Source organism: Gavialis gangeticus, unplaced genomic scaffold, assembly GCF_001723915.1.
Source record: "Gavialis gangeticus isolate Ggan-Ray unplaced genomic scaffold, GavGan_comp1, whole genome shotgun sequence".
Lineage (NCBI taxonomy): Eukaryota > Metazoa > Chordata > Crocodylia > Gavialidae > Gavialis > Gavialis gangeticus.
The window spans coordinates 102,268,828-102,286,436 of record NW_017729025.1 but is presented as its reverse complement, the minus strand read 5'-3'; the positions used below and the strand labels follow the sequence as shown (position 1 = coordinate 102,286,436).

Genomic DNA, 17,609 nt, shown 5'->3' with positions numbered 1-17,609 from the left:
TTCAGGTAAATATGGTAAATGGGAGTGCTAATCTAGTTCATAAAGAGATCATTAAGCAGCAGTATAATGATAGCTGCTGTTCAGTGGCAAAGAATTGCTGAAAGGGCACTGTAGAGCACAACACAGAAATAAGTATTAAATTTGTACAGGCATTCATCAAACTCTTGATCCATTTCACCCCCCCCCCCCTCCCCCCCCCCCCCCCCCCCCCAACAAGCTGGCTCCAAGCTCTTATTCCTCATACTTCCGAAGTTTCTTGTGCCGACGCAAGAAAAACAGATGCTTCTAATTCTTTTGTTTTTCTAAAGCTTTTATTAAAAAGAGTCATACACCACATATGGGGAATTGATTTGAAGGGCTGTTTTTGTCAGAAGTTCATTACTAGGCTAGTAATGACCACACCATTGGTAGATGTCAAGGTAGCTAATGGGTTTTTTCTTCCTCTTTTTTTAGTGGTCACAGGTGCCACAGATGGAATTGGAAAAGCCTATGCAGAAGAGGTAAGGCTTTTTTTCTTTAAAACTGTACTTGAGTACAGACACACATAGATCATATTCACACAAGTGCACTAGCATAATGACATTGTAGTAGTATTAGTTTTTTCTGACTTCCTGTTCCTGGTCAATATATCCTGTATCATGTTTCATGGTAACTTTTTAGTAACCTGGAATGTAGTTGTGTTTTGGTTGACTTTGTATCTCTTTGTTTTTCAGTTAGCAAGGTGTGGAATGAAAGTAGCTCTTGTCAGCAGATCTCAAGAAAAGCTAGATCAGGTTGCCAGTGAAATAAGTAAGTATTTAACTACCTTTTTTTGACCAACTAAATTTTTATTTCAAGATGAACGTATTACAGCTAAAACACAAATAATCTTGGGCTCACTAATTCTACATGAATACAATTTCGTAAGTGTTAATCGCAATTTTAACATTTTACATTTTTCAGACAAATATAATTTTGGTCTTGCTTCAAGTGTCATTTGTTCATTACTTTGGTTAACTCCCTCCCCCCCCGCCCCCCCCAAAAAAAAACAAAAACCAAACAAACCAAAAGCAAAACCCTGTGATTTGATCATCTTTTCAGAGTTACTGGGGGGTGGGGGTTAGTGAAACTGGGTATTAACTCCAGAATGAGGTGTTTAAAGCTGGGTTTTTTTCTTCTCTCTCCCAGAATTCTTAAGAGATGTTACTGAGTGGGGTTTTTTTAAGGATCTGACCACTACAGCACTTTCCCACGTGAAAAGAACTAAGATTCTAGTGTCTCATTTTTCCTGTGTAGTTTACCTAATTGCTATGAAGCCCACTAGAAAACTATTCATCTGATTTTCATTGGTAGTTTCTTATTACTTCTACTTCAGCAGTTTTTAAACCTTTTTAAGTCCAGTGATCCATGTGAGACCAGTAGAATTCCATGAGATGGAATCCCTTGTTTCCCTTGTGCTTTTCTTCTAAGTGTAGGAAATCCATTTGGTGTTTGACTAAAGTTGCTAAACTTGTGAGATAAATTAAGGTTTTAAAAGTGACAGAATAAAGACTGTGGTGCAGCCTTAACTTGTTCCTTGTCTTTATGCCTTTTGTACAGCTTTTAATTGCACAATTTAGAATCTTTTTTCATTATATTCCTACTTCTGTCCTTACACAAGTTGGATAGTTCTTATTGAGTTAAATGGCAGAGATGGATAAAATAACCCCAATCTCCTGCCTTGGTTCCAACAGAAATTGGAAAGCATATAGTAAATGAGGTAAGCTGCAGAAAGATCAGTCCTTAGTTAAGGCATACTATGATAGTGGGAACAAACATTATAGGCATGCCCACTCTTTGAAACTCTAAAAATGGCTAAAGCGCTCTAATTTTGGCCTTTTGATGCCTTAAGTCATACTTCATGCTAACATTTTGAAGCGCCTTTGTGTATGAACTCTGGAGTATGTTGGGACTTGTGGGTTTCCCAGTCTCCCAGTTCCAAGATGCTCCAGTAGAGGAGCAGTTGGGGCCTATATGTCTGTGTGGAAATTATCCTTTTCTTTTTTTTTTAATGCTTCATAGCGCATGTCCTAAATCTCTCCACCTTGGAGGCATAGTATCTATAGCTGTCTATGCCAGAGGGGTTAGTGTAATAGTGGGTAAGTTGCAAGAACCAGACTAGGTCCTAGCTTGCCCATGCAAATTATATTCTTTACATGCATCTGGGATACATGTACAAAATCAGAACTTGTTTTTGAATAACAGGCCCTATTGGTACTGAATCTGCTTTTAAATGGCTCCTTGTTCCCCTGAGCTTAAGTCCTGGAGTGAGAGTTGCATCCTGTGTATTGTTCCTTTTCATCACCCTTGGCTGTAGGACCAGAACCCTGTGGCCTCCTCAAGTCTTATGCAAATCTGGCCTGGAAAAGACTGACCTGGCTGGCAGCTGCCCAGGAAACCAGGCAACATGTAGCTGCACAGTTGCCTGTCCCCTTCACAGCACTTATTCTTGTTTAAAGTGGGAATGGGGTATCTGCATTGAGAGTACAAAGCTCTGTTGCATCCTTTTAGGCAGTTGGCTTAATCTACAGTCATCCTTGTTAGATCAGCCACGCCACATCCTTTTCAAAAGCCCTTCACAGCTGGACTACCTTTTCTAGGAAGCAGTGGCAGCTCCTTCTGGCTGCTGCTGCTGCCACTGGACCTAGCCCCATGGTATTGGCAGGGCCCCCCATGCACAATCCTGAGGCCAGCCCAGCCCATGCCTGCTCCAGACTCAGCTTGGAGTAGACCAGCTCTGGGCCAGCTGGAACTTGCACTCGCATCCCTGACCCTGGCCTGCCCTGCACCTGCTCCAGACTCACTTGCCCACACTGAGCAGTGGGCAGCCAGGCAGCAGCTGTTGCTTGGTGCAGGGGAAAAGCAGCCCCACCCCTTTGCTGCAGCTTGGTCCTCCTTGCTGCACCTGCCCTGAGCCCATGCCTGGGCTGCCCTGTGGCTGCTCTCTGCTGCTCTGCTGGGTGGCTTTGAAGTGGCAGTGATGGTGGCAGAAAGGAGTTGCGTGGCAGCCTGGACGCAAGCTCTGGGCCGCTACAGCAAGAAAGGCCCAGTAGTATCAAGGGAGAGTGGCCACTCTTCCCTCACACCAATCAGCAGCTTCTGCTTGGTGTGGGTGGGCAGTCTGGAGCAGGTGCGGGGTGGGTTGGGGCTGTACGCATGGGTTCTGGCTGGTCTGCTCTTGCCAGTGTGAGTCTGGAGTGGGTGTGGGGAAGGCCAGGGGCCATGTGCTGTTGGCAGTGGCAGGGAGGAGCTGCAGGGTGTGTGGGGTCTGGGTTCTTGTGCAGAAAAGAGGGGTGGAGGGGGGTGCTGTCCAGCCTGTGGCAGCTTCCCAGAACTGCCTGTGTGGCTAATGGACCCAAATAACTCCCTGCCACTGCCCTAGGCTAAGCAAAAGCTAACTCTGTGGGAAGAAGCCTAAGAAAGTTGGACATCATCTTCAACACTGTTCAGATTAGAGTAGTAAAATAGTCCATTGCTACTTCCTGAAAACAAATTCCTGGGGAACAGAGCTTTCAGTATTAGGAAGCAGATCCTTAAAGATCAGCTAGAGGAGCTTGAAAAGCCATATTACATTGAAGTAGTATATAGTTTAAGTGGCACTTGGTGTACTTTATACTACATAAGTCTGACATGATGGGGGGGGGGTCTTGGTCTTGTGTCCCAGCTCCAAAGAAGAAATTCCTAAAACTTCCTTTTTGCTCTTGGAGACAGCAGTTTAAGTACTACCCACAGCAAAAATCCTTGAAACCCTGGGGAAGGAAGAATATGGGAAACCCTCTTGGCTACCTACAACCCTGGTGTTTCAGGAATATATCGGTTTGACATAAGAATCTGGCTTTTTCTTTTGCCAGCAGATTGTAGTCAAAAATATTTATGCAGAGGTAATTTCTTGATCTTATTGATCACATAATCATCAGCTGGAGGCCACCTTATGCATTTCCTTTTGTGGGGGGGGGGACTGAGACGCAAGTACAAAGCTTTCTTGCAGCCTTTGGGGATATAACATGGAAACGTGCTCATGACAGCCATGATAATAAAATACATCACCAAGCCAAAAGAAATCCAACTGTTCTGCTGTCAAAGTTGTGACAGTTGTGCTTTGTCATTATGTGACCCCAATAGCCCTACATCTCCCTCTTTCTTCAGAGCACAGTGAGAGACTATTTGGGCAGAAACATTTAAGAAAGCCTCAAGTAGTTCTAAAAGACTTTTCTCCAGGGTGTCCTTCTGGCAGTGAGGGTACCTTCAAGTGGACCTGCTTGCCAGCTTTGCAGGAGGCTAATCTAGGCTTCTTATCTGTTTTTTATCTCTTTGATCCTATAGTCTGCTGTACACCTATCCCAGAAAGGGTCATTCTCAAGTCTTGCACAAAACTTCTGTTTTTAAGATGGGTTCTGACTTAACCTCCCTGCTTCCTTTTTTAAGCTGCACTCAACTAAGATGTCACGGGTTAGATTTTTTTGCGCTATTTTTTCCAGATAAACTCATTTAGAGAGAACCATGTACATCTTGTCTTCAGTAAATGCCACAAAATCAAAGGCATTTTAAGGGACAGCCCCATCAAATTCCTGTGATCATCAGATATGCTAGGTTTTGGCCAAGTGGTTTTTTGTTTGTTTGTTGTTTTTGTTTTCTCTCCTGGAGAGACATGCTTATTCCACTCCAAGCTCATGTAGTCTTTGTAACCTGCCTGACTAATATTGGCAAACACCTGAACAAGGCAAAAATCTTTAAGAGAATGACTTCAGGTTGGAGTTTAAGCCACAACTTGCTTCTCATTATTTACTGATGTAAAAGTAAGTAAGATACAGGCTTTTTTTCTTCAAGCAGACCTTTACTTCTCTGCCTCCTTCTCTAGGGGTAACTGGCTGGTTCACTTTTTTTTTTTAAATTTTCATGTAGAATGTGCACAGATTATCACTTGAATGAGTAACAGCTACTTGGTGTACAGTAACTGTGATTCTTAAAGATGTTGCTGATGCAGATTCCGTACTCTGGCTTTCATTGCCGCTGATAGGAACCCACCAGTAGTATTGCTACTGGCAGTGGACCTGATCCTGGATTGCCTTCTATCTGAAAGGAGCACAAGGGCATGCCCCCACTTGATGTTACTACCCACAAGCATCTGATCTTGTACCCTGTAGGTGTATACCACTCTGCATGAATCTGTGGATGGTGTATGTCCATGACAGTTGGTATGACATATGTACTCATTCCTTTTTCACAAGTAGATTCTAATAACACACTTTTTCTGAATGCTAATCTTGAACCACAAGGGGCCTGATCTTAAAGAAGTTCTCTCAACTCCAAACTAACTGAAGTTAATGAGAGTTTTATATTATGAACATGTAAACTCTTTTTTTTAAAAAGCCTTGATTGTGTATGAGACCACTACATTTCTTAAGTTGAGTGCCCAAAATTAGTGGCCACTTGCCATTTTGGACCTAGGATCCTTTCCTTCAGTTCCCTATTGTTTAAAACAGGGTGTTATAAAGCTGAGTATGTAGAAATATCAAGGGACTACAGTGTTTGACAAATGAAAACTTAAAGCAAAATTCACGTAATACAGAATTATGGTATGGGGTAAGGTGCATATTGAATGAAGAAGATAAGATAATATTGCATAATTATTCAGAGAATGTAGCCCATTGTGTTCATTGAATGAGCCCTCTGGAAAAAGTGATACTGTAAAGGTTTGGTTTCTGTTTAGTTTTTTTAATGAAGTTTAACTTTATTATGAACCTGGAATGTTACACATCTCTCAACAGGCTTTTTAAATAGATGCATAGTATAGTATGTATTGAACTATGAACTATAGTACCTATTGTGGTGTTAAACATGTCTTAAGCTTATGAGAGAGGGAGGTAGGAAGAAAATGTCATCTTTATTCACAAAATGTGGACACTTCTGTTGCTAGTTACAGACTTTCTAGACTTCAGGCACCTTTCAGAAAATGCTTGCTTAGTTTTAAGTTCTTTTTTGATTTATAGAAAAATAGAGTAGTTTGTGGATACAGCTGTGGATTTCTATTTGAAATTGCTGGGTTTATCTTGTGAATCACTTTTGTAAACCTAGAATTGTGTGGCATGCTGTGACACCCCTGAAAGGATCTCAAGGCTCCCCATGGTGTGGCACCCTGGTTTAGAATTGCTGATCTAAATTGCTGATTTGGTGTCTACAGCTTCGGAAATAATACAGCAGGGCAGTGAAGCAGTAACTTAGTAGTGAATGTTCCAGAAGAAACTTTACACACTACATTACATGGTATGCATTATAGTATTACACATGCAGAGTTGCATGCATAGTACCAGATGTGTTGGTCTGAGTTTGACTTTTAAAGCAAAAGCTTGAATGACTACATGTTGCCATTGGGAACATTGTGAATGGACCTGAGAGGTACTGAGTTATGGTGACTCATTTCCTGGGGGTTGAAATACCAAGAAACTAATGAAAACGAGTCAAACGGGCAAAACCATTTTTTGGGAGTTTTACCTTCAGGGCTGTTGTCAAAAGAAGAGTTTGGTATCAGTACACGTTTCTAGCTGGTGGCTTCCTTTTGGGCAGGCTGGGGTGAGTGCTGCATGATATTAAATGAGGCAGGAAGAAGGGAGCCATTAGAAGGTAGTATGTGGTCTAGAGTACAGTACTTCATGGCTCAATTTGTTCTCTCAGTGGATGATAACCCTCTGAGTTTGATTCTTTACAGGTTTCTCTTGGCACTAGATAGACCCAGTTTGAACAATCTCTTATGAGAATTCATTCTGTCTAGCAGTGAATTCAAGTTACCAAGGTTTTGTCAACCTGTACTCCAAGGAACAGCATGACTGGAACAACAAATGTTTCTTTACTGCTAATACTGAATGTAATATTGAAAGAAAATACCAAATCTTTTTAAGGAGTTTATTCTTCCAGAAAGTAGAATCTTTTGTTTCTTGGTTGCTTTTAATTGCATAAGCAAGTTAACTTTAATCCTTTGCTTCAGGATTCCAATAAACCATTCTTTACCACAGCCAGGTTTGCCACAACCTAAACATAATCTTTGTTTTGATTACTACTTCCACAAGGGTCCTGAACTCACTTTTACATCCTTTGTGTAACTGTTAAACGGCAGAAACTTCTTGACCTGGATCTCAAATGTTCCTTATGGCAGCTAGATCTTGATAGCCCATGTTCTCGTTGCAGGGTTTGGATTTGCTGTCTCAAGAAGTGATCACCCAGATTGCTAACTTTTTTTGTTTCGTTTTTACAGGAGAAACAGTAAGGTACTAGTCTACTTCTCCTGTTACAGGAAAAAAATCTGGGTCCTATTGCCAGTATCAAGCACTTCACTATTCAGTGGACAAGCAGGCTCCTGTCTTAACTCTTTCTGGTTGCTCAAGTGACAAAATTCCTTGAGGAGGAAATTTGGCAAACTGTCTGCATCACAATGCTTTTGGTGAACTTGCAGACCCATCACATTTCCCTGACCCTAGTTCCTGCTTTTTTGTCCCTAGGTCATTCCTGAATCCAACTCCTGACCTTAATGTGATCTCTGCTGCTTGGCTTGGGCTTCGTAAACCAAGACTTGCAGCTTCCTGATTCGGGTCCCTTGACATCTTGCTAGTTCTGAAGAACGCCTATAGTTGGGTGGGAACAAGGAGCTCTTCAACTAGAAATGGAGGATTTTAGGAGGACCTTGGTATGTTTATTGGTAACAGCTCACTGCCTATGAAAGGCTACCGTGTTCCTAGGATGCATCCGGAAAATTAATTCCAGTAGAAGTAGGGAAGCATCTCTACCCATCTTCAAAAAGACCAACTCAAACTGACATAGGTACAGGGAGAAGATCTAGGATGCTCAAGGAAATGATCAGTCCTTCAGTTATTTCCTTGTGTGTTAGAGCTTTGTCTGCCTAGAAAACCAAGGCTGAAAGAAGACATGACTGTTGCTTATAAATGCATCATGGTAAATACTAAGTCAGTAAAAGCTGTTGTTAAGCTTAAGGAGAACATTAACACAAGAACAAATGGGTATAATTTGACCATAAATAAATCTAGGCTGGAAATGAAAATCTTCCTAAATCAGTAGAGTTAATAAACAGCTTTCAGTCAGAGTATTGAGGGTAAAAAAAAAAAAAAAACAAAACCAAAAAATGCCCCCAAACTGGGGGGGGGCACTAAACCTATTGCTGGTAATATGGAGCTTTTTTTTTTTTTACACAAAAGAAAATTCCCCTTCTTCCATAAAATTTAGGTACCACCAAAGGAGGGGACTGAATTTCACGATGTCAAAAGTCCCTTCCAGTCCTGTACACTATTGTGAAACATACTAGTATTAATAGCACAATACCATACTGTTTGGCCTGGTGAGGTCAACTAAGCTTTGTAAATCTAACAGTGGAAAACTTGTTAATTTGAAGATTTCCAAACTAGATTGGACAAGGCAGTCCAAGAGCAGGGGGCAGCAATCTTTGTTCAGCAAATGGAAAAACCTTTTTGATTTCAGTGACTTGGATCTCTGGGATTTCACAGGCCTGCTTACGTACGTAGACTTCAACCTGTTGTCAGCATTTAGTGAGTGAAGCCCATATTATTCCCACCAGCCCTGCCAAGTCGGATCGCTATATAAAATTTAATAATAAACCTCTCCAGAAGAATCGCTTTGATAAATAACATTTGTTTCTCAGGGATAAATTGGTGATAAGCAGCACAATTAATCCTAGTTTCTTCTTATCATGCACAGGTATTATTCAAGTGTACTATTCTGAATTTTAATAACTTTGTGGAAGAGAAGATACAGATTTTTTTTTCTTGCATTGCTGCTGCAAAAATCTCTTAAATAAAACATCTCATACAAAGTGAAACACAAAATACAGCTAACATTTGTTTAAAGATTGTGCTTGTATTGCATCCTTCTCTAAAGCCTGCGCAACATTCCTATTGCTTAGGTGGAAGTCCATTGAATTGTATATATGCTATACAATGCACTTTCTTACAGATAAAAGAGCAACTCTGGGCAGGCAGCTGCCATTTAGTAAAGCTAAAAATAATATCCCAAAGACTGAGGAAACATTTTCTTTTGACAGAAGTCTAAAGGGACCACCTTACTTCAGAACTTTATGACCTGAGTTCAGTAGTTTATTAAAACGGTTCAAATCTGTGGACATCGGACATTTTTATAATTAGTCTTTATTTGTCAAACACAAGATATGTGGTCAGTGTTGTTCTTCAGTTATTTTATCAAGGAGGGATGTGGACAAGCCCTGGGGTAGAAGCGGTGAGGGGGCTCAATTCCAAGCGTGGGGGAGGCTTGATTTGAGGATGGCTTGCTAGAAGCCTTATCCAAACAGTCTTTGGCTCCGCTGCTGCTATACATGTCTTTCAAGCAAACATTAAGGTACAATTCTATCACTTAACATTATTACAGAATGTGATTACACAGTAGCATAATTAGGGGTGGGTGAAAGGAGCCCCGGATGCCAACTGAGGGGTGCCAGAACTTGTCGATCACCGCTGGAGTCCATGCCTCCGGTGACAGCAGCTTTGTGGTGTTACTCTTGCAGCAGGGATGGGCAGAGCACACAGGGTGGTGGCGGTGGCGGCAGCAGCAGCAGCCAGGGACTATTTTTTGGGAGTCTTAACTGGAATAGGTAAGACTCCTGCACTGTCCTCCCTGTTCTTTGAAACATACCTCTTCAACCAGTGTCCCACAGGGCTTGCCCAGGGTGCAAACACTGCTTGTTAAAAGTCTGACTAAAGAAAGTGGTCCTGTTTAATTTTAGCAGGACTCTCTAATAAAATACTACTTGACATGAGTGAAGGCAAGAGCAGTCTATTGTGAAAGGAAGCTAGTTCCTCTAAATAGCTCTAATCCTAGAACACCCTGTCATAGGATAGGATGGTTATTTGGTGCAGTATCTCTTGATAGTGCATGTTTGGTACCAAATGTATTGAAATTACTTTATATTAAATATATATTTGTATTTTATACAAAACATGTAAAATATATTAGTAGAATGATGCCTTTCTTCTCTTACAGTGTGTGAAGCACGCATTCTTGATATCTTCACTTTAAGTCTTTTTTACTCTAATAAAAAAGAGCAAGCATGTAGATCTGTTTGTTCAGAGACTATGTAAGCAGTGAGGTGCTTTTGACTGCTTTTGTTGGACTAGCTGTATGCATGTGATAAGGGTGTATGATAGTCCTGGAGATTTGAAGGCTGACAGTGATCCATCCATCCAAAAAACTGATGAATCTCTATTGTAGAGCTACCAGAACTTGCAAACTATTTCTTGGCTTTAAACTCCCAAAACTTACTTGGAAGTGTTAATCAGAAATGTGGGAGTGACAGGAACTTCCAGGTCATGGAATTTGGTCCCCTGCTGTCACCGGATATCTCTTCAATTGCATTTCACAGTGTTCAGACCTCACTTGATATCCAGCCTGACTTCCCCAAGGTGTTCCTGGAAAGCTGTGCAGAATATCTTTGATTTTAGGCACCTTGGAATTTCCAATGTAAGTGTGTTTGTTAGGGGTCTGCTGATACCGATGGATAATGATTAACTAACTATATCGGCAAATGCCCATCTGATAACTGATTATTTAGTAATAGTGCAAAGCATTTTAAACTGCTGACATACAGGAATCTTTTTTGTTTTTGCACTTAACATGCATGTACGCACTCGCACCTTCTGCCTGCTCTGGCCCTCTGAGGAAGGCAGTGGCTGTCTTATACCCACACACCTTGCCCATGGTTCCTACCTACAGCCTGTGCTGCTATCCCTGGCAGCTGTGGTGGACTTTTTCATGGACAGCAGTGCTGGGCACCTTTGGAGCCCCAGGACATGCTGCTGTCCTGGCAATGGTAGGCTCTGCACAGCTGAGCTCCCACAGCCTCTAGGGAGAAGCTGCTTTTGCAAATGTGCCCTGTAAAGTGCAGTGTCCCTTGCACATGGCTTTACCCCACCCCCATGCAGCCCACCATCTCTGCAGGAGCCCTGGTACTCTGGCTCTTGCTGTGAATGCAGCATTGCCATGGCAGTAATGGTGGCAGGAGCCAGTAATTAGGGGTGCACCAATTAAAAAAATAAACAAAACTTTTGGCCAATACCAATGGTCAGATTTATTAACTAGCCATTTTGGTTGATGCTAATCTGATTGCCAACCTGCAGCCTGGCAACTTGGAGAGCAGCGTCTGGCCAGTAAGTCTGTGGGGGAGGGGTGCGAGGGAAGGAAGCAGTGTGGGGGGTGGGGGGAGCAGATTGAGGTCCCCACAGTGAGGGAAGAAGTAGGCATGGGGCAGGCAAGATGGATCTGTGGGTGGCTCATCCAGGGGGTTTGATTCCTGCTGCTGTGCACACCCTGGGGGAGGCATGGGGCTTATGTGCCCCCCAGGCTTGTGTACAGGGTGAGTGTGGGCTGCCTGCAGGCTGGGAGCTGCGCTGGCCTCTTCCCAGCAGGGGCTGTGCTTGGGGCAGGCAGCGGTGGTGCTGGGAGAGAGGCTATAGGGTGAGCTACAGCTACCCCAAAACTTGATGTATTGCCCCTTCCCAGCACTGCTGACCACTGCCCTGTGCACAGATCTGTGGGGGGGGGGAACATGCCCTGCATGCCTCCGCCCAGGAGTGCATGCAAGGTGGGAAGCTGCCTTCCTCCCCATGCCACCTGAATGAACTGCCCCTGGGTCCGCCCCATGTCTCACCCTGGCTGGGCAGCACCTACCCCTGTCCTACCCCCACTTTGAGGCCCCCACAGTGAGGGAGGATCTGCCACCTCCCCCAGATTAACCAGCTAGACTCTGGTCTCCAAACTGCTGGACTGCATTCCTGGCCACGTGCATGCTGCGGCTGCATGTGTGCATGCTGCACTTATCGGTGATGTTATTGGCCACATCGGCCAAAAAAAAGCCAATTGCCACTAATGTCTATTTTTTCCTTTTTATCGATGCTGATACGATACGGACCAGTCAGTGCACCTCTACCAGTAACAGCACCTTTGTTGCTGAGCATGGCACCCTGTGCCTGCTCCCACTCCCAGTGTTTGCCATGACCTGTAATCTGCCATAGGCTTGGGCTGGTAGCAGGGTTCAGCAACTGGACTATGCTTGCCAGCATGCTGTAGGTACATGGCCATGATTATTTGCTACAATGACCAGGAAAAGCCAATTGCTGATAATATAACTTCTCTTATTGGTGCTGTTCAATACCCAACTAATATATTGATGCACCCCTAATTTATGTACATGTAGCCATTTATTCTTGTTACTGCATCATGCTTTAGCTTAAATATGTGTGCATGTATTCACTGCTAATAGTCTGACAGCAGACCAACATGTCTAACTACCCCTCTCCCCTGCTCTAGAATGTTCCTTTTTTAAATTCATCTTTCTGGTTATCTGAGTGACTTGTCCTACTGAGTCCACTTTTGAAAGCCCATGAGTGCCACACAGGAAAGACTTTTTCTGAATAGTAGGCGCGAGGGCACTCTGACACTGTTCTTTAGCCAAGATCTGAAAGGATAGAGCCGGCCTCTGTCACATAGTTTTGTCTCATTACAGGAGCAAAGAGAATTTTCTCCACTATCGATGTCCCTTGCTACTTAGTTATTAATTTAGTGCCTGTTATAATTAGTAATTAGTTTAGTTTTAATTTGTGTCCATTGCCATACCAAATATACATACTTTATAGGTAACTACAGAGTTGTCCCTAGGGGGTACAAATTGGGGGCAACTGCCTTGGGTCCCACACTTTGGGGGGCCCTGAAGAGTGGGGCAGGTCAGTGGTGGCTTGTCCAGCTGCTCGCTTAATCCCCCTCCCCCTTGTTGCCAATGGCAGCAGTGGCTTCTTTGGGTATGGGACCTGTGGGATCAGAGCGGGGGTGGGGCCCCACATGGGCTGATTTGGCCCAGGCCCCGCACCCTACTTGGATCAGCTCTGGGTAGCTAGGTTTCCTTTTTTCCTAGTTCTTCCCCTTTTTTCCATTCCAGGGAGCATATCAATCATGACGCATGCTGGGCTATCAAGTTTTAAAATGCATCCTTGTGACTTTCTGTCTATTCATGATGAGCATTTCTGTGCCTCATCTGCTTTGTCATGCCATATGTATTACTCCTTGAATTACTGACCAATTATGTTTTGCTACTTTGTGTCATTTTTTCATGGTTCTGGGTAGCTTCTCTATAGGCTCAGCACTCTCACTTTTTTTTTTGGATGCCTTAAGATATTACTGAACCCCCAGGTACTCGGTCTTATTGGGCCAGCCCTGGGATCTTCTTGTCTAAAACCTAGTACACCTGCTGGAGCATCTCCTGTCCAAGGCCCTAACAAAGTGGTTTTTCTCTGCTTACTGTGCCATACGCTGAAGAAATGAGGCAGAAGAACCTGGGACCAAGCATGTCCAGGGATGATTGTGTCAGATATTAAGAGATCAAGGTCACACAAGACTTGCTCTACTTGATGTCTTCTATGCGGCTTCCCTTTATGTATACTAACCTGATGCTACTGGTCAATAGTGTTCAAGGAGAGTGACCTCTACTACCTTGAGCCAGATTTCACCCAGAAAGGAAGAGCCTCTCCAGGTTCTTCACCTAATTCACCATCAGCTATCGGAGGGTAGAATTTGATGGTGTGAACAACTGTTGCTTACCAGACTAAGAACACCCAGCATTCTTTTTAAATATTCCTCTGGTCTTCTCTGAACAGGATCATCAACCCTTCAGGTTCTGGCCGAAGGGGATGGACAATCTAATCAGCAACCTAAGAATTGAAGAGAAGCTGGGTGACAGTGACCATGAGTTGATTTTACTTTCACTATCCATTGCAAAGCTGGCAAGTCAGCCATCAATTTCCTTGACTTTAGGAAAGCCGACTTTTTTTTTCATAAGTTCAGGAGGCTTGTTCTTGAGGCCCTGAGAGGCCATGATTTCACAGGAAGGGGAGTTCATGATGAGTGGTTGCTCCTTAAGGAAGCAATCCTAGAAGCACAAGGGGAGTCCATCCCCACCCATAGGAAAGGAGGTAAAAGGGCTCAACAGGGAACTCCATGGATCTCCCATGTCTAAAAAGAGAGGCATATAATGGATGGAGGACAGGAAACACCATGAAGGAGAAGTATACTGCACTGGTCTGCACCTGTAGGGAGTGGAGTAGAAAAGCCAAGGCTGCAGCTGAACTCCATATGGCTACACTAATCAAGGACAATAAAAAGCTTTTCAGATATGTGGGGAGTTGAAAGAAAAACAAGGGCAACATTGGACCCCTGCTAAACCAACTGGGGCAGCTGACTACAAATGCCCAGGAAAAAGCCAATCTGATTAGTTTGTGTTTGGTTTTTCAGGGACCACCCTGCCTAACAATGTGGGATGACCAGGGTGAAGATGAATATATGCCCACCATTGGTGAGCATCTTAAGAGGCTGGACTCCCATAAATCAGCTGGTCTGGATAAGTTGCATCCAAGAGTGCTAAAGGAACTGGCAGATATTGTCTCTCAGTCACCGGCAAGGATATTTGAGAACTTGTGGTACTTGGGCAAAATACCTGAAGATTGGAAGAGGGCCAATGTGATGCCCATCTTTAAGAAAGGGATGAAAGAAGACCTGGGAAAGTACAGGCCAGTCGGTTGGACTTCAATCCCTGGGAAGATTTTGGAAAAAAAATATCAAAGGAACTATTCCTGATAGGTTAACAGAAGGCAACATTCTGAGGGATAGCCAGCATGGGTTTGTTGCGGGTAGGTCGCATTTGACCAGTCTCATTTCCTTCTATGATGAGGTGATTGTATCACCTGGACAAAAGAAGTTGATGTCATTTTTGAACTGTATGGGACACCAGGTCAAAGACTTTTTTTTTAATGTCCTCACAGAAAAATTGGGCAACTGTGGCCTTGACTACTCCACAGTCTCATGGCTGGAGGGCTGGCTTCAAGGTTGGGCCCAGAGAGTGGTAGTTGATGGAACCAAATCAACATGGCACTTGGTGACTAGTGGTGTCCCCCAATGCTCTGTTCTTGGATGTGTACTCATTAATGTCTTCATAAATGATCTGGGCACTGGTATCAAAAGCAGACTGGCAAAGTACCCAGATGACACCTAACTTTGGGGCAGAGTCTCCACACTTGAGGATAGGCTGGTGATCCAGGCTGATCCCAATAGGCTTGCAAGGTGGGCAGATGAAAACCTGGTAACATTGAATATGGAGAAATGCAAGGTGCTCCACCTTGGGAATAAAAACCTGCATCACACTTAATTTCAGCAATGCTACACTTGCTAGCACCATGACTGAAAGAGACTTGGGGGTCATGATTGACCACAAGATGAACATGAACCACCAGTGCAATACTGCAGCTGGCAAAGCGAACAAAACTCTGGCTTGTATCAACTGATGCATCTTGAGCAAGATGCAGGACGTCATCCTCCTGCTGTACTCAACCTTGGTGAGGCCACAGCTGGAGTACTGCATCCAATTCTGAGCTCCGCAATTTAGGAAGGATGTGGAGAAGCTTGTCCAGAGGAGAGCCATGCACATGATCAGAGGGCATGAACAGAACTTATGAAGAGAGGCTGTGAGCTATGGGACTCTTCAGCCTGGAGAAGTGCAGGCTTAGGGGTGACTTGGTGGCAGCCTATAAGTACATTGAGGGGTGTGCATCAGGATCTGCAGGAACACCTGTTCACCAGAATACCCCAGGGGATGGCAAGGTCCAGTGGTCACAAACTTCTGCAAGACTTTTAGGCTGGACATAAGGAAAAACTTCCTTACTGTCCGAGTCCTTAAGGCCTGGAACAGACTCCCCCCAGAAGTGGTGCAAGCACCTACTCTGGACACATTCAAGAAACAGTTGGACGCTTATCTTGCTGGGATCCTTTGACCCTTGCTGACTTCCTGCCCCTTGGGCAGGGAGCTGGGCCTAATGATCTTACAAGGTCCCTTCCAGCCCTAATGTCTATGAAATATTTTCCCTGGGCTTAATCTTGTCATTGTGATTTAGCCCATGTCTGCTTTCATTCTAGCTAGCAAAAGAACTTGGGAGTAGCAGTGTTGGGAATGGGGCAAAGGGTACTTTTCTTATTAATGTCCTATTCATGCATTCCTTTATTGTACGAGCAGCTGAGGACTGATCAATGTGCACTAGTCCCCCAGATTCCCCCTTCATGAGGAGGGTCTATTCTTTCCTCTCTTTAAAAGAGTATCTGTTTAACCAGAAGGTCTGTTAGACGCTTACAAGTGAGTAGCTATCAAATTTGTTGGAACAAGCTGTCTAGTCTGGTGGATAGATCACTTCAAGAGGAAATGAAACCACCCATGTCTGAAGCCCAAACACTTCTGTAGGTATCTAACATGGCAATGAGAACTGAGCATGGCCATCTACTGAAAAGATTTGCCTGGTGCCAGGCATCTGTGGGTGAAGTTAAACATTAATATGCCACAGATTTAGTATGGTCTAAGTGTAATTGGTGTTAAAATTGGAATGTTCTGTGAGCAATCGCATGCTTAAGGGCTAACAGCATTTCTTGCCATTAGTGGGGTCCTAATCGGGGATGTGGCTATAAATGAAGATACCTGGGCTCTATCCTGGCTGGGGGGAGGGGGACAGTGCTGGAAGCAGTGTGTCCTTGGATGCATAGGTGACTTGCAGGGGGAGGCATGGTGGGGGCATGTGCCTTCCCCCCTCATGCCAGCTTTTGGCCTCACCAAGGCCAGCTTTTGTGGACAGTTGCCGCTTGCCATCCCTTTTTCCCCCCCGCCAACCAACACTGGCTTCTGCAGGTGGTCCCCACTTGCTACTCACCATTTCTTCCCCCCACCGCCAGCATCACTGCTGGTGTCTGTGGGTGGTCCCTGCTTGCCACCAATGGGGGGGGCCCGACAATTTATGGGCAGCAGCAGTCTCAGGAGGCACCAGTTGTTCATGCTTGGATCCTAGAAAACTGCAAATAGCTTTTTATCTCCGTGGATCAGACTGAAGTTTATCCTAACACAAGCTAAATAGCACAACCCAGAATTAATCCTCACCTGAGGTGGCTAGTAACTTCTGAGACATTCAGAGAGCACTTAGCATGAGTTAAAATGTAAGTGTCTACATGTTAAAGCTCAATAAATGCCCTTGGTATGGTCTAAGTTGTGTGGTACTCAACCTTTTTGCCCTGCGGGCCAGATCAGCAATGCCCAGTCTGGCTGTGGATCAGATCTGGCTTGTGGTTCCAATCTGGCATGTGGGGTGGGTGCAGTGGAGCTTGATTTGGCCATGCAGAGGAGGATGAGGGGGCAGCTTGGCTGTGATCTAGTGGCATGGGAGAGAGAAGGGATCCTGACCCACATCTGGAAGAAGACATGGCCTAGCCCAGCCCCAATTCAGCTGTGCAGGGAGGGAAAGGGGGTGTGGCCCAGCTCTCATCTGGCTTAGGGGGTGGGGTGGGGAAAGGTACATGACTTAGCTCTGATCTGGCTGAGGGAGGTAAGAGTGGAGGAGGACCCGCGAGGCTTGGCCTGGCCCCAATCTGGCTGTGGAGGGCTCAGGGAATTTGGCAGCAGGGAAGAATGACGGTATTAATTGCAACTGCACTCCTGCCACCAGATTCCCCAAATCATGGGGAGCTCCACAAGCCTGATTTTT

General features: G+C 44.3%; 1 protein-coding gene across 1 annotated transcript in view; it reads left to right on the top strand.

Annotated features, from left to right (window-relative positions):
• Positions 1-377: 377 nt before the first annotated feature.
• Positions 378-17,609, top strand: part of HSD17B12 (hydroxysteroid 17-beta dehydrogenase 12) — a 117,891-nt gene continuing 100,659 nt past the window's right edge. The window contains exons 1-2 of the mRNA XM_019519366.1: positions 378-500; positions 714-789. Of these exons, the coding sequence (XP_019374911.1) occupies positions 393-500; positions 714-789 (184 nt within the window). The 5' untranslated portion in view covers positions 378-392. The remainder of the gene's footprint in view (positions 501-713; positions 790-17,609) is intronic.